This window comes from Phaenicophaeus curvirostris, chromosome 1 (assembly GCF_032191515.1).
Source record: "Phaenicophaeus curvirostris isolate KB17595 chromosome 1, BPBGC_Pcur_1.0, whole genome shotgun sequence".
Classification (NCBI taxonomy): Eukaryota; Metazoa; Chordata; class Aves; order Cuculiformes; family Cuculidae; genus Phaenicophaeus; species Phaenicophaeus curvirostris.
This window is the reverse complement of record NC_091392.1, coordinates 21,030,236-21,047,939: the sequence shown is the minus strand read 5'-3', so window position 1 is coordinate 21,047,939 and position 17,704 is coordinate 21,030,236. Positions and strand designations below refer to the sequence as shown.

Sequence of the window (17,704 nt, the reverse complement as noted above, 5' to 3'; positions counted from 1 at the left end):
TGTTTCCTTGTATCACTGGAATTAGAGGTGTCAGCATAGGTCTTAAGGCCAAGTAACTAAGAGGAAGGTTTCTCTGGAAAAGGGGAAGGTCCTTGCCTTGCTCCAAGCATGCTAGCAAAACTGCTGGCAAGGCAGGAGTCCGTATCTGTGCTAGTTCACCCCCCAGAAAACACAGCAAAAATAAAAAGTGAGGTTTCTGTGATGTGACCAGGCCATCTGACATCAACAGCAAACATTTCTGAAGAGCCTGTCTGCTGCACAGTATGGTTAATGGCAAAACTCTCTCAGGAAATAGGCGTGAACAAGAATATTAAAATTGCATATTTATTTTTTTTTTACTAAAAGAATCAAAGACAGATGTAGCAATTGCTTGGAGAAAAAAAAAAAAAGCACAACCATAAACACCCCAAAGTGAGAGCTGACTGTAAAACATTCAGCAACTGTAGATTTACAAGCTCATGAAGGAGAATTATGGTGAAATATGACAAAGTCATGAGAGGAGTCCCATGACCATGTGAGACTACCCAGAGACATCTCCAAGAGCTTCTCATTTCAGTTTTGTGATCTGAGTACTGCTTGCTTTATGCAAGGGCAGTTCAGGCTGTAGAGCCACAGATAAGTCTAATAGAAGCGTTTCCACAGAAAGACATTGATATGAAGAGTCACCAATCCATTTTGAGCACAAGTCTGTGATTTCAAACAAGCAGAATATTTGACTGATACAAAATATTATTTTCAAGTTTATCTGCTCCAAGTACAAGCTGTAAAAATCAAGAAGCAATTTATGATTCAAGTATTTAGACTCCTGGATGTTACAAGCTATATTCCCTTATCTCTGAAGAACTGAACTAAGAGATAAAAGTTCCTACCTGGAAAAGTCTGGTCAAATTGTCCTCAACAACCTCCTGCTCCCACGCTGCTCCAGAACAAGACCAGAAGAAACTCACTGTCAGAGATGTAACTACTATCCCTCTTTTGAAATGAGCATGCTGAAAGAGCACAAGCATTTCACTTGGCTTCTGATCATCGCACTTCTTCAAATACAAAGCATCAATATTATTGCATGCACAGAGAAACTCGAGCAGTTAAATGCCAGCACAGTCAGACTATGTGAACACCCTCTTAGTATTTCCACCTGTCGGTGAGTATAATACTGCACCTATTTCAAATACAGCTTTACTGAGTGGCACACCAGGGGTCATTTGTCATTTCAAGCCTTCTACACCTCTTGCACTTCATTTATATGTAAGCAAGGAAAGTACTTAGCAGGAAATGACACCACATTTTCATTCCTGACTGTTACACTGAATTTCTCTTTTAAGGATAAAATTGCTAGCAAAATGTATCTCTGCATGATTTTGGCATTATAGGTACAAAGTAATTTGTATCTTTATATGCAAAATAGTTTGGTTGTTAACTCAAGTTCCCCTGTGTCCAAACACATGGTTGTAATATCACACTCTTTCTCCATATAATTTTGAATAAAGATCTACTCAAATCCTTCAAATTAATATCAGAATGCTGTTGAAAAGACTTATCCTTTAGGTACGGTGTAAAATCATTACTTTTTAGATCATTCCATAAAGCCAAAAGCCTGGGCAGAACTCCTCCAAAACACAGATCCCCGCTCTGCCTCCTAAAAAGAAAGACAGAAATTTAGAAACAAAATCCTGCTGAGTTACTCCCTTCTGGGCCAGGCACAGCAAAAGAGAGCACTGGTTCTACAAAGTTGTCACATACACGGGTATGTTTGAAGCATCTTTCAAATTGCCAACACCCTCCCTTTCCCCATCCCTGCCCTGGCACAGTCCTTTTGACCCAGCACTGACTTTGTTAAAGCTTCCACTAAATAGTTTGGTTTCAGTACCCCATTCTTCCATGGAGTAGGTAAACACACTTTCAAGTTTGTCTTTTTCTGCAAGGACTCTGAAACATTACAGAAAGTGCTGCATTTATCAGAGATTCTGGTTTATAACAAATCATTACTCAACATCAGTTTCTCCAGGTCAAAGGCAAGACAGAATGAATGTTTACATTCAAAGCATCACTTCTTTACTGTGACAGCAAGGAGGACAAACTCATTATTAGCACAGACACATAAGCAGCAGCCCAACTGCTCTCCCTGTTCTTCCATGGCTCATATTTTGAAGAAGACTTAAGAGAGCACAATTCAACCTGAGCTAATATCAAGCTTGCACAGGGTGGTGGAAGAATGTACACAAACTCACAGTGTAAGAAAGCGGTCTCTTCCGAAAGAGAAACCTTTGCAGTAAACCAAACTTCTTCCGAGATCTCAGGTATCTGAACCAGTAATAAGAAGCCTTTAGAAAGAAGTTCAGAAAGCTAAATACTAACTATGGAACAACTTTTTGTTGCTGACACGGCTAGAATGGCAACCAACTTTCCCCTGAAACCACAACAAACACTATCAATAAGTAACTTGCATGGAAGTCAGCTCCCATCCTCCTCCCATGGCCTCTATAATTTTTACCCAAGATCAAACAGCATGTTCACAGTAACAGGTCAAATAGCAACTGTCAGGGTACAGATTTTCAAAGACCATGGAAGCAAACTAAATGGCAGAAGGCCAGAATGTGATTGGAAGAATCCTACTGACCAGTGTGCACAGACAGGTACCCCACCTGCACACCTCTCATACAAGGCCATTCTGTTAAAGTACACAAACAAATAGTCAAGGAACCTGGATTTGAGTTCTGGAGTAGTTTAAGGTTTGTGCTAATTTGGCTAACTGACTTTGTCCCAGCCAGCTGGCTTACAAATTATACCCATGGTTTTAGTAAATATTTACACATTGTATGAAAACATACTGAACCTGAATAAACTTTTCCATCCTGATTTTCACATGCAAAATATATAATCTCCCTTAATTCTGCTCTTACTATATTAAAAAAAAAGCAACAGCACATTCAATTGCTCCCCCTAAATCCCAGTCTGCAAAAATTCTCTAAAAATAGATAAATATGAATCTGAAGGTTCACAAGAAATGAACTTAATTAAATGAAACATAGCTTAGAACAAGCAACACTGAATCTATTCCTCCATTAAAGACTAAAAGTCCCTGCACAGAGAAAGCAGTAAATAAATGTTGGAAGTACTATTAGTTAAGACATCAGACAAAAACAGATCAGATTCCTGACTTGATGTTTTTGTCTTCACATAACAACTCCATTTGGATGTTCAAAATTCACCCTGCCTCAACATGAAATATTGCTTTCTACTTGTAATGTGGTATGAATAAAGGAAAGACTTTCAGTCTCAAAACACTTAAACTACTGATGAGTATGGACTGTTGATCGTCACTGGCTCGTTCCAGTGATCAGTGATGCTTCAAATTAAGCACAGCTGAAAACTGCTGCAGACGCATCCAAATGTAGGGTTGCTTCAATAACTTAATAGCACTTTGATGTCTGCCTTGCTGAATTCTTCACTGCTGAAGGAGGATCAGTCTTCAGTTTACAGCAAAAAATAAAACAAGGCAGTTAAGAAGATCATGTAACAGAGAGCTCTGAAGCCCACAGTGGAGGTTTACTGCAATATGGTAGTCTGCTTCTGATCTCTTGAACACAAGCAGCTGCTGCAGCAGTTGCTCCCTCCTCTTCTGCATCTTCCTTTACCTCCCTGAAGTCTTCTGCTTCTTGGAATGGGTTCTCCAATAGTTTCAGTACATTTCTTACCTAGAAAGAAAACATAGCACAGTTACAAGAATTTAGAAAGTAAAGACAAAAGGATGTAGAGAAGAACCTCACATCAAATAACGGGTGAGTACATTGTATTTAATACACAAACTCCAGGCAAGCTAAATATTAAATAAATGAACAATGTGTATCAAAAAGACTGAAAAGTGCAAAATCATAACTGCCTGATTTTGTATCTGTACAGAACTCAAGCTCTAATATCTTGTAATACAGGTCTTAAACACAAGTTCTTATATAATTTTTCAAAATAAATTAATATTCTAATTTTCTGCATGTAACGATACACATAATGAGCCTATAGGTGGAAACCAGGACTTTTGAAAGATAACATCACAGCAAGGAGCAAGTATAAATTTATCCTCCACTGCCTCCCACAGTGAACGCTATTCAGTCAAAGCAGGTCTAAGAGTCTTGTCCTGGGATCGGCATGTTCAAACGCAGATTTTCAGTTCCTTTGTTCTGCAGTCATGAAAACCACAGCTTCCTCAAAAATAATACTGACCTTCTGAACAGCAAACTCCCAGTCCCCTAACTTCCTGAGATGCCAGAATGACTCTCACCTAGCGTAACGTCAGTTATCAACAGCACCACTACACATCGATACAAACCCACAGAGATGTTGAGTAGTAACATCATACCTCTGAGAAATCCCCATTTTCAGCTGCTTCTATGGCATTCTGGGCGATATAATTTCTCAAGATATATTTTGGATTGTTTGAATTCATGACTTTCACACGATCAGTATTCCAGGTATCAGCATTGCTAAGACTTTCTACTTCTTTTTGCAAACGGACTCTGAAATTAAGCAAGTGAAAGCAGCTTGTTTGGTTCAAGATTCACACGTAAAAGATGAGTCATTTTGAAACTAAGGCCTATCTTAGTTTGCAGTTCTTAATAAACATGACACCATCTATAATTTGGGGACAAATGTCTGGAAAGCTGCCTGTCAGAAAAGGACTTGGGGGTGCCCAAGTCAACAGCCAGCTGAATATGAGCTGGCAGCGTGTCTAGGTGGCCAAGTTGGCCAGCACATCCTGGCTTTTATCAGAAATGGTGCGGCCAGAAGGACTAGAGAAGCGATTGTCCCCATGTACCCAGCACTGGTGAGACCACATCTCAAACACTGCGTTCAGTTTTGGGCCCCTCGGTACAAGGACGCTGAGGTGCTGGAGTGTGTCCAGAGGACAATGAAACTGGTCAAGGGTCTGGAGCACAAGTTTTATGAGGAGTGGTTGAGTGAATTAGGGCTGTTTAAGTCTTGAGAAAAGGAGGCTGAGGGGAGACCTTATCGCGTTCTACAGCTACCTGAAAGGAGGTTGTGGTGAGGCAGGTGTTGGTCTCTTCTTCTAAGTAGCAAGTGACAGGACAAGAGGAAATGGCCCTCAAGTTGCACCAGGGGTGGTTTAAACTGGATATCAGGAAATATTTCTTCACTGTAAGGGTTGTCAAGAATTGGAACAGGCTGCCCAGGGAATGGGAGAAGCTATTTAAAAGATACGTAGATGCGGTGCTAATGGACATGGTTTAGTCGTGGACTTGGCCATGTTAGGTTTATGGTTGAACTCCATGATCTTAAGGTCTTTGCCACCCTAAATGATTCTATGATTCTGTGATTCTCTCAGTTTATAAAAATCCAGGACAACAGATTAGAAAATACCACTTCATTTAAAAGCAGCACTACAGACTATCAGCAGGTCCCAACAGTGCTTGAGGAAGTGACACAACCTGCATATTCTCTGAAAAGTCAGATTAAAACACACCCCACCCCCATATGCAGAGTCTGTTTGGCATTGCTCTCCAAGAACGTTCAGAACTGAGCTTCAGTATTTCTATGCTTGTTTATTGGTTAAAGATTTTGATGTTTTGGTAAAAGTAACGGGATACAATACAGATGAGGCAGCATTAGCAGCAATACCGGCTATAACTCTCAGCTCCTCTGGAGAACGAGACCACAGGTATCCGGGTGAGGGAAGGAGTCCTGACCTTACCCACACAGCAGAAACAACTAGTGCTCTACTAAGGGCTTTTCTTTATGGAAAATCTCCTGCTTATGTTCAGTTTTTAGGACTTTAAATTACGCCTGTTAGAAAAGTTTTGACATTTGTTTTCTGGTCATGACTTCTTTTACAGTCATTCTTTAATTAAGAATAATCCTACTTTCTTTCTATACTAATACATGGATTTTTCTTTCAGAAAAGAAAATAATTAAAAGGATAAAATACTTAGAGATCAGTCAACTGTAGCTACCGAGCACTTATTGGCTCAGAGCTGAAATCAACCTCCTCTGCTAGAATCATTCTCAGTGCTCTTGAAGCACTTCTAATAACAGATTTGATGCAAGATGATTTCTATACCCCACCCCTCCCCAGAACCCAGTAAACAAAATCCACAGATACCTTCAACTTTCAAAGCGAACGCAGATAATGACCTTGGAGTAGATACTATTTTGAGTCACATACCCCTCACTTCCCTACCAATCTGTACATTTTTGAGACAAGCGCATTGCTCTCAAATAAAAATGCAGAACAAATACACTGCTCTGAACACTGAGAAGCCTTACCTGTATTTCTCCAGCCATTCTTTCCAGTGTCGTTTATTTCTGCTCAGTAAATCATCTGCTGTTAACTGCTGCAGTTTAGAGAACTGTTCAATGCGTTCTAATTCCTTATTTATATTAGCTTTTGTTCCAATTAATGCAAACAGCTGAGGATTAGACTGAGCCAACATCAGCATCATTGACAGTTGTCTGGGAACAAGAGAAACAAACACGTTAGATATTGAAGTTGAACTGCCTGTCAAGTACCAGGCTACCCAGGGAGGTGATGATTCACCTTCCCTGTAGGTGTTTAAGGCACGGGTGGACAGGTGCTGAGGGGCATGGTCTAGTGTTTGGTAGGAATGGTTGGACTTGATGATCCGGTGGGTCTCTTCCAACCTGGTGATTCTATGATTCTATCTTTCTGCAACCATAAAGTAGATACTAAAACATTCACAATAACCTATGATTTCACTAGAGAGGATAAATAACAGTACTTTATCATTAACAGAGCACATTTATAATAAATTATACTAATTTTACTGTTTATTCTCCCTTCTTCAGTGTTTAATTCACATTTCTGTGGTACATGAAGTGTAGACAGTATATTTTCAGAATTACCAATTGGATTTAGATGCGCAGTTCTCAACAAAACACCCTTGGAGCTTTGCAATGAATTTGGAATAAGGATTTTTATCTTATTTAGGTAACAAGATAATGCAGAACCCATAGGACTAGGATTTTTAAAATTTCTTTTCCTCATCTTAACGCTGTAACAGCATGCAGAATAAGGATATAACACCTACTGATTTTACTAGTGCTAAGAAAAGCAAATCAAATGGAGAAGTTACCTCAGTTAAATCATATGAGACAATAAGACAACAGGCTTAAAAATCATGGAATGAGAACTGCTTTGTGATAATAACTTCCTAAAAATATCCAGGCTATTTTGCTGCAAGTTTGACTAGGATTGTCTGGTGCTGTACAACAATAGTTTCACCTTATTTTCCATACGTTGCTAGTCAACTTTTATTTTTCCTGCATTAATAACTGCACTATGGCAAAAAGTAAAATTAAAAAAAGGAAGAGCGTTAAGTGATAGCGTATCACAAAACACTAAGTATTTTTATTTCCTTCTGCGAACGCATTTATAAGTGCAAGAGAAAACCCTGGCCTCAAAACAGACAACATTATTTCATATTATATTCTTCTACTTGTAATTAGCAGAGATAAGCTAAGTGCTTTGATTTTTGAGTTTATATAAACTCAGAAGTATCATCTGAATCTGATTTACCCAGTCGATGAGCCCAGCTGTACATTATCCAAGTGCTTTGATAAAAATCAGTTAGATGCTTATTCACTTTGACACAGTATTATGGCCCTACAAAGCTTTACATCCACAGAATGATGATTTGCAGCTACTTTTCATGTTCCTCTAAAGCTGAAAGTAGTTTTTTTAAAAAAAAAATTGTTTCATCTGTCACACAAACTATCTTCATATTGCATGCTATCTGTTTACAATTTCACAGTAGCTAAAACCTGGAACTTAACTAAATAAGCAGTATGCACTGCCTTAATTTAGTTCCCTTTCATTTTAGTGTATCATTGCTAATATTTATATAATCAATAATATCTCCAAAATTATAAACAACTACAGCCAAACACCTTGGCATAAACTGCAAACTTGTATGAACCAGTTTCACACCAGCGCATCTTCTTAACTCCCTGCAAATTAAATGTGATGCCAACTCGTAGAAAAACCTGAAGAATTTGGTGGGTTTGTCATCTTCATGAACATTTATTAACTGGGGGCAAAGGGTGGCAGACACAGCACCCTGCCCAAAATATCCCCACTTTAATTTCTTCCCCTGTCTGGGAAGATGCCAAAAACCAAAATGACACATTCACAGGTCACACTCATTCCCTGGTTCCACCGATACAAAATGTCAAGAACTGCCGCAATCACCATTATAAGCAGCTGTTCCATGCCCAGAGCGGCTGGGCTGTAGAGCGGCTGGGCTGTAGAACATAACATATCACATAGGACATGAATGCCACCACACAGTTTTCAGAGCCTGAGTGTGCCCTTCGGTTACATTTGGCCCAGGATGTGGTGATTATTTGCTGATAGAACACAGCAAATCCATTTCTTCCATAAAATATATCTGCATCACTTCACTGTCTGGGACTTTCATTGCCATACTCAGCAGAAATAGTGGAGGAAAAAAAAGGCGGGGCGGGGGGGGGAAGGCCAAATAAAAGCTCAGAAAACTTTAGCCCAAGAGCCAACTGCCACAATTCACTGCTGAGCATTCACTAGCCACAAAACATACACGAATTTGCACTGCTGTAGATCATGATGCACCTACATGAGTGAAATTTCCAAATTTAGTCAATTATTACATAGCGTGCAGAGTTCACTATGGTTATGATGAAAGTAAAAGCACAAGCCAAAAGCATTTAAGTAAAAAAAAGGTATTACCTTGGATCCATCTGTGGTTTGAAGGCAACTTTCAGTTCTTCCAGAGAGGCACACTGACTTGTAAGTTTTTCTAAGTAGTCTTCCCATCTTGAAGGATCAAAGTCTACTGAGAATGAACTCAGCAAGTAGAAAATATTTGTGAAATCTCCACCTGAAAAAGTAAACTCTGAGTAACGCAACTAATAAATAAGCAGGAAAAGAGATCCCACATTTTTCTCCTATCCCAGGGCCCTCAAAGCAGCACAACTTGTCTTTCTGAACACGTAAATAAACTGCTCTCTCAGTGAGGGTGCAAGTATGAGACAGAACTACTCTATATCAAGGCAAAAACTGCCTATAGTGCAGGTACTTATTTTTCAGCCTTTTGTTCTTTCCTCAGATGGCAACATACTTGCACAAGGCTGCTTTCTTGCATGGTCAAGACAAAAACCATGTTATTAAATGATAACTCACTGTGTTCCTCACCAACCTGTGACATGCATGGTTTCAAGGAGTTCAGACACCAGCTTACTATCTTCTTCTAATTCCAGCTGGATTAGGCCTAGTTTCTTCCTCATCTTCTGCAAATAATGTTTCTCAAATTCTGCATCATATTCCTCTTCCAGGATGAGTTCACTTATTTCCAAGGGTAGCTCTGGAACTAGAGCTTCAGCAAGCTTCCCCAGGTTCCACTTGCAAATCTCTGGCTGTTTGTTGTAAGCATAGCGCCCTGTATTATCAGAAGCATTGCAAACGTGCTCAGGGTCATATCTACAAATGAAAAAACAGTTAACATTCTTCTAGTTATTGGGACACCAATACCATGGGAAGTATGACTGTTATTATTTCAGTCTCCTCTAGGAAACTAATAAAATTAAAAAGGGAACTCTCTTTACATTCTTTTCCCAGTCATGTTATTATATATTTTCCTTCCCTCTCAAATACTGAGAAACCCGACCTCCCAGGACACAAGAACAGTCTAACAGTTACAGATGTTGTGAACACAGTTAAAAAGAAGCTGAAAGAAGAATTACAGGACAACTAGTACTAAATTAATCTATTTTGCAATAAATCTACTTTAGACTTAAAATATTAAAGCAATATGAACATCAGGATTGCTCCACACAGCAAATGCACACAAGCATTTCAAATAACGATGCCACACTGACCTGTCCATAAATCCAAAAGGGCCGTAGTCAATGGTGAGTCCAACGATGCTCATATTATCTGTATTCAGCACGCCATGACAAAACCCAACGCACTGCCATTCAGCTACCAGTCTCGCAGTTCGTTTTGTTATCTAAAAAAGTTTTTTTTTTTCCTTTTTCAAAAAAAATATCTTTCAATACATTTATGTGTTTCCAAGCATTTTCTAGTCCAAACAGATCTTTCTACAGCTCTGGTGGAGTCAGATTCTGGCAGTATGCCATACACAATCTATTAAGGATACCTCGCCTCTCTCCTCCTGTTAGCAATTACCCTGTTTCTCACTCTCACATTTCTGCTTGCTTCCACTTCTTTTCTTCCATGCTTGATTTCCAGGTGAACTGAACAGCTTCAAAAACACCACCGGAGACAGAACACTGAAATAAGGTAAACTGACACCAGACTTGCCCACTATTGTAGACATTATATAAAGACATTTTTTTGCTTACTCTTAATTTTAGACCCTTTAACTACAGGCAGGAGGAAACAGAAGCAAAGGCTAAGAAAAAAAATTAACTCTATGCAACAAGGTCCCATGTAAAGTGAGTTTTTTGGTTTACCTGGTACATAAGAGTGATTTACAGGAAGGTAAGTATTTTATACAAAAAAATATACCCTGCTAAGGAGTTTCAGCACTGATAAGCACTTCCATCAATTTGTTGAGAGTGGAAAAAAGTGACAAGGTTAAGTAAAAATATTCCAAGAATGATAATTATATTTAAATGCAATTCTTCACTGAGTGCATAGCTGAGAGTTACTGATGTGAATCTTTGACTCTAATGATTGCATGTGCCTCATTCTTCAAATAGTATAATATTTTAACATAGTTCTAGTTATTTAATTGAATTAGCTCACTTGTCATTTGCAACTAGATATGCCCTATGAAATCTAAATGAACTACTGTAAACAAAAATCGTTTAGTCATTAGCTAAAACTTTTAAATCAAACTATTTTCACAGCTAAAACCACTCATCTTCCCAAATAGCTATAAACATGCAGAAATTTAAAGCAACTGTTCTCTGCAGATGCAATGTAAGTGCATTTCTTTATGGTTTAAAAAACGAGCTAGTTAACAGAGGAGAAGGCACTCCAAGTAGCTACATGTGTCCAAAACTGATAACTGGCATGCTAGAAACCAGTGTAAGAGGCACACCCTGCAAGATAACTCTGTGCCAGGAAGAGGGTAAAACTCAAAAAAAACCCAAACCCAGCCCACCAGGGTTGGGATGAAAGTACAGCAGCAGTAAGGCAATACACGACTGCTGGATATCTTTATATGAATGCATCACACACTGCCAGCGCTTCAATAAAAAAAATAAATTCTGCTAATGAGAACACCTGAAAGCAATTAATGCTTGGGCAAAACTCAAATATGGGTATGTTAATTAGAGAAAGATGGCTTTGTAATCGCTTTGACCTTTACTCTTCTTTGATCACGTTTTTCTACTGTTGTATATGTAAATAAGAGCACTATCTCAAGGACATGCTCATGTGAACTTAAGCAACAAATACAAATTATTTGAGAAGCACAGATAATGGTGTTTGCTTTCCAGACAGTGTTGTCAAATGCAATCACTTGTACTTTTTTCCTTCATTTCTTCAGCAGTGCAAAAAGAAAGATAAAATGTGTTAGAATTGAGCTGACAGCACTTCCCCACTCCTGAAAAAGACGGACATGTTTGTGAAACTAGGTAAGGGACACAAATTCAAACCCCACAAAATTTAGTGTCGGATTTTAAGCCTGTCTTTTGACACCTTGTCGGTCTGTTACGAAGATGTACAATGTTGCAGCCATTCCCTCAGTCCCTATCACATCATTTCAGATCTCAAAGCACCACAAGCACTTTTACACAGGCTAATTAAATGTATTAGACTGGTATTTTTTAATTATTATGTTTACAGGCTAGGTAAAGCACTTTTATTTGGGTCGTAACACTATTTGAACATCAGGTGATCCGAACCAGAGCCTTTATTACAGTTCTCCACTAATATCAAACTTGATTCCTCCTGCAAGGTTAGTATTACTAATCACTAAAACACAAAAGACAAGAGTCCCCAAATTCCCTCTTTGCTCACTGAGACAAAGGAACATAGCAGTAGAAATCCAATGTCAAGAACATCAATACAATATCAGTAGCGAGGAAAATGGTATAGGAGATAAAGTTTAGACACCAATTAACTTAGCCATGTTTTACTTCAAAGAGAAATATAGCAGTTCTACCTTTACTAACGCTATAGCCCCAATTTGTATCACAGATCTCTCTCCCAGTAATTATTAAGGTCTAAATTTATACAGTAATTGAAAACAGGTTCAAAATGGGTCTCTGAGAACTCACCCAGCCTCTCTGCTGGGGTACAGCAGTATGACTTGATACTCCACTGCATCTAAGACACGTTTATCTCACCTGATCTCATCATTTCCAAAGCTGAATGTTTTGCAGCTTCCCCAGACAAGCCCCTACAATGCTTGACTGCCTTTAAACATTTCAGTTCTAAAGCCTGATGCTGAAGTGACTTGCAGTCAACATTACCATTTGTACTTTGGAAAAGAAGAAACAGGAAAGGAATCAATGTTGTCTGTATTTTATAAGATGCTGCCTTGTAAGTTATGTCTCAGTACTGTCAACTCATCATCTACCAGTCTGGGCCAGAAGTTCCCCTTGCAGCCTGAAACACTCTCGGCAAACAGAGGTAAGTCTTGGGAAGCTCTCCCAGAGCAAAGAAATCATTATTAACTATTTAAAATGTTAAGCTGCTTCTGCTGGCTTGCTCAATACTGCTTTCATCAATAAGCAGTTCTATTAAGACTGTTTTTTCCAAAGAAAAGAACATTTCAGGCAATCAGATGACACAATGTTTTAACTGACTCCAGTCATCCCTGCTCGCAGATGAAGTTCCGAAAGATGACCGCTTTGGATTTATAAAGAGAATCTAATCTTTCTTACCTCTTTGAAGAAAGCAGCATTCCTCTGGATACTGTTGTCTGAATAAGCCTCCTGGATTTCTGGATAGAAAGTGCCAATCACATAATCAAGCATCTGTATTCGAATATCATTTCGGTTAACACTAGGACCCTTGCGTCCTGTGTACTCATCGGGAGGTTTAAAAATTTCAAAAGAACCAAATCTGTTTTAAAATAATAAAACCGTGTTTTAGTATTATCTGACACTATTAACTTAATTTAGTGTTACACACAGTGAAAACATTTACCTTTGCTGCAATAACACCACATCACCTCTTAACACCCATCCTTCAACTGCCCAAGAGAAAAGACTCACAAGGCTCCTACACCGAACCTAGTGAGGTTGAGTGACTCAATGCAAGGAAGCACATACACCCACGTGTAACTGAACTGACAGACCAAGAACCCCAGCTCATTGAAGTTTCTTACAACCACTTCTACAGAAAAATCCTTATCCTGAGTAAATATACAGGCACAGAACTTATTTTAAATACTAGAATCACAGAACGGTTTGGGTTGAAAGGGACCTTAAGCATCATCCAGTTCCAACCCCTCTGTCACGGGCAGAAATCTTCCACTAGATCAGGTTACTCAAAGCCCCATCCAACATGGCCTTAAACACTTCAAGGAACGGGGCATCCACAGCACTTCTGGGCAACCTGTTCTGGTACCTCACCACCCTCAAGGTGAAAAATTTCTTCCTTATATCTAATCTAAGTCCACCCTCTTCCAATTAAAAGCCGTTACTTATCATTACTACACTGTAGTAGAATGTAAGGTAAGACTTTTTTTCCCCCATATATACATCCACACGCACATATACACATACATATACCTGCACATATTCCTTATGCCTCACCTTCCTCTAGTATTCTGTTTCCTAACAGGAAGTTAACTGCAATGCAGCTTCCTGAAACATCTAATGGCTGTGTTAGAGCAGGAATCTCCACTTCTCAGGCAGGGAAACTGCACCCAGACTTTGACAGTACTACATTAAAATAGCTTTGTAACTAAGGGTAAAGCTAGAATCCACCACGACTACCAACACCAACACCAAAAAAGCATGTGTATTCTGTGCTGGCATGAACATGAAAAATCTCTTCTGAGGCCTGCAGAACTTCCTTCTACCAGGCACACATTCTTGGTGTTTATCTGTATGAGTGCACAGACACCAGCTCATCCCATCTCCTGGACAAGGAGAACAGCTTCCTACAGCCTGACAAAAGAGTTGCAAGTCTTCAGAACAAGAAATATGCAAATTGTGTGCAGAAAAACACTTTAAAGGATAACATAAAAGACTGCTGTGCGTGCTTTTAAAAGAACACAAAACATCAATAAAGTAGGCTTCTACCTTAGAAATGTAGGAGCTATTCTCAGAACAACTGTACACTTTTCCCTTTTTGGATTCCCATCATAAAATACATCACGGATGACTGTCGAGTCAGATGTCACACATGTTCCAGCCCTCGTTGTTGGTATTCCTAGGTGAAACATAGCCTCACTGCACAGGAACTCCCGTATGCTTGACCGCAGGACTTTCCGACCGTCAGCTTGTCTGCAACAAGAAGACATAGCCAGACATTAAGTTTTCAGGCTATAAAGGCAGGAACTCCTGTCTCCCGCTTAGCAGTGGAGAAACAAAAGCCTAAGAGTGACACACTCTGCCCACAGCCACACAACAAAGTAGTTGTGTGGATCCTCAGCACAAACCAGGCTCAGAAGCACCTCAGCAACGCCGTCAGCTGGTGGGGCAGCCTGCCCTGTCCATAGAGGGCAAAGTCTGGGTGCTTCAAGTCACAGAACACCCCGAGTTGGAAGGGACCCACAAGGGTAAGGAGTCCATGGACAACTCTGACATTCACACCGTGTGTCTGAGCGCTTTGTCCAAACGCTTCTTGCCCGGCTCAGTGCCATGGCCACGTCCCCGGGGAGCTGTTCCAGCGCTCCCACACTCTGAGCGAACTCCTTCCCAATATCCAACCCAGTCCCCCGCATCCTCCACCGCTCTCTCGGGTCCCATCGCCACGAACCACCTCCTCCACCTCCCTCGGGAGGAAGCAGCGCCCGATGATCACAGAATTATAGAATAGTTTGGGTTGGAAGGGACCTTAAAGATCATCTATTTCCACCTCCCCTGGCATGGGCAGGGACATCCCACTAGCTCAGGCTGCCCAAGGCCCCATCCAACCTGGCCCTGAACACCTCCAGGGCTGGGGCAGCCACAGCTTCCCCGGACAACCTGTGCCAGCGCCTCCCCACCCTCACGGTGAAGAAATTCCTCCTTATATCACGCCTAAATCCGCCCCTCTCCGGTTTACAGCCGTCCCCCTCGTCCTATCCCCGCGAGCCTTTAAGTAAACAGTCCCTCCCGCGATCCCAGAGCTCGCTCCCAGCGCGGCGGTTCTCTGACCGCGAGGGGCCGGGCGCGGGGCCTCACCGGGAGAAGGGGGTGACGCCGGCGCCCTTGAGCTGGATCTCCCAGCGCCGCCCGCCCGCGCCCAGCACCTCGCCCAGGTAGAGCGCGGCGCCGTCGCCCAGCTGCCCCGCGAAGCTGCCGAACTGGTGCCCGCAGTAGCAGTGCGCGGCCGGCTCCGAGCCCGCCAGCAGCCGGTTCCCGCTGAAGTACAGCTCGGCCTCGGCCTCGTCGGCGGCGCCGCGGGGCTCGGGCAGCCCCAGCAGCGCCATGGCGGGCGGCGACACGGCCACGAGTTGCGGGCGGCTCAGCGGGGCGGGCCGCGCGCGGCTGAAGCAGGCGCCGGGCACGAGCCGCGGGCCGCCGCCCTCCGCAGCCTCCACCGGCAGCGCCCGCAGCGCCGCGTTGTCAAAGCGCAGCGCGCCCAGCCAGCGCGCGCCGCCCGCCATCGCCGCGGCCGGGGAGGAGCGCCGGGGCCGGGGCGGGGCGGGGGGGGCGGGGCGGGAGGAGGGGGCTGGGGGAGCGTGTGGCGACCAGAGCGCTGGCGCGTGGGTCGGGCGCGTGGGGCTCTAGAGGGCGGGAGTGTGTTACCAGTCCTGGGCGACGTGAGGGACGGCTCTCCCTCAGTCACAGACTCATAGAATCGCTAGGCTGGAAAAGACCGACCAGATCATCGAGTCCAACCATTCCCATCAAACACTAAACCATGCCCCTCAGCACCTCATCCACCCGCGCCTTAAACACCTCCAGGGAAGGTGAATCAACCACCTCCCTGGGCAGCCTGTTCCAGTGCCCAATGACCCTTTCTGTGAAGAATTTTTTCCTAATGTCCAGCCTAAATCTCCCCTGGTGGAGCTTGAGGCCATTCCCTCTTGTCCTGTCCCCTGTCACTTGGGAGAAGAGGCCAGCACCCTCCTCTCTACAACCTCCTTTCAGGTAGTTATAGAGAGCAATGAGGTCTCCCCTCAGCCTCCTCTTCTCCAGGCTAAACAACCTCAGCTCTCTCAGCCGTTCCTCATAAGGCCTGTTCTCCAGCCCCTTCACCAGCTTTGTTGCTCTTCTCTGGACTCGCTCCAGAGCCTCCACATTCTTCTTATGGTGAGGGACCCAGAACTGAACACAGTATTCGAGGAGCGGTCTCACCAGTGCCAAGTACAGAGGGAGAATAACCTCCCTGGACCTGCTGGTCTCGCCGTTTCTGATACAAGCCAAGATGCCATTGGCCTTCTTGGCCACCTGGGCACACTGCTGGCTCATGTTCAGTCGGCTGTCAACCAACACCCCCAGGTCCCTCTCCTCCAGGCAGCTTTCTAGACAGACTTCTCCTAGTCTGTAGCACTGCATAGGGTTGTTGTGCCCCAAGTGCAGGACCCGGCATTTGGCCTTGTTAAACCTCATGCCCTTGGACTCTGCCCAGTAGTCCAGCCTGTTCAAATCCCTTTGCAGAGCCTCCCTACCCTCCAGCAGATCGACGCTTCCACCCAGCTTAGTGTCATCTGCAAACTTGCTAAGGGTGCACTCGATGCCTTCATCCAGGTCATTGATAAAGACATTGAACAGGGCTGGACCCAGCACTGAGCCCTGGGGAACCCCACTTGTCACTGGCCTCCAGCTGGATTTCACACCATTTCCCACCACTCTCTGGGCCCGGCCATCCAACCAGTTTTCCACCCAGGAGAGTGTGCGCCTGTCCAGGCCAGAGGCTGACAGTTTCCGAAGCAGAATGCTGTAAGAAATTGTATCAAAGGCTTTACTGAAGTCCAAAAAGACTATATCCACAGATGACTACATCTCATTGTGTCCAACAAGACAAAAGCTGGGCACAGAATGTATTTCCCGCTTATGTGCAGGTGTGACACTGAAAATGCCAGCACAGGCTTTCTGACATGCCTCTTTGAGTTCTAGAAAGCGAGCATACTTTATCAGTCCTGGGTGACGTGAGGGATAGATCTCCATCAGTTGCGTCCAATGAGATGAGAGCTGGGCGCAGAATGTATAATTATTCCCTGAAATCTTAATGCATATTCTATTAATTTCCAAGGACTAATTTTAATGCTGTTATGAACTTCACAGCAGTAAAAACTCATACTAATTTGGAGCTTCAGAGCAGCTTTCTGCTTGACCTTGCATTTGAGATAAAGACTGCAAACAGAGGATGTGGGGGATGATGTGATTGAGACCAGCCCTGAGGAGAAGGACTGGGGGGTGCTGATTGATGAGAAGCTCTATATGAGCCGGCAACGTGCAATCGCAGCCCAGAAGGCCGACCGTATCCTGGGCTGCATCAAAAGAATTATGGCCAGCAGGGCGAGGGAGGTGATTCTGCCCCTCTATTGCTCTCTTGTGAGACTTCACCTGGAGTACTGTGTCCATTTCTGGAATCCTCAACATAAGAAGGATATGGAGCTCT

At 42.7% G+C, this 17,704-nt stretch overlaps 1 protein-coding gene across 3 annotated transcripts; it reads right to left on the bottom strand.

Moving 5' to 3' along the window:
* Positions 1 to 310: 310 nt before the first annotated feature.
* SELENOO (selenoprotein O) lies at positions 311 to 15,747 on the bottom strand. 3 transcript variants are annotated; one of them, XR_011336814.1, is made up of 10 exons: positions 15,319 to 15,747; positions 14,233 to 14,436; positions 12,865 to 13,045; positions 9,883 to 10,013; positions 9,204 to 9,484; positions 8,735 to 8,885; positions 6,277 to 6,462; positions 4,355 to 4,511; positions 1,566 to 3,695; positions 311 to 989 (listed from the first exon to the last, which is right to left on the bottom strand). XR_011336814.1 is itself a non-coding variant. In XM_069850265.1 (9 exons), the coding sequence occupies exons 1-9, from the start codon at positions 15,741 to 15,743 to the stop codon at positions 3,501 to 3,503; spliced, it is 1,911 nt and encodes a 636-aa protein (XP_069706366.1). In that variant the 5' UTR covers positions 15,744 to 15,747; the 3' UTR covers positions 311 to 3,500. The 3 variants fall into 3 exon arrangements, 1 of the variants encoding a protein (XP_069706366.1); XR_011336813.1 differs by having other exon boundaries at positions 311 to 1,636; positions 2,229 to 3,695; XM_069850265.1 differs by having other exon boundaries at positions 311 to 3,695.
* Between the last annotated feature and the right edge of the window lie 1,957 nt (positions 15,748 to 17,704).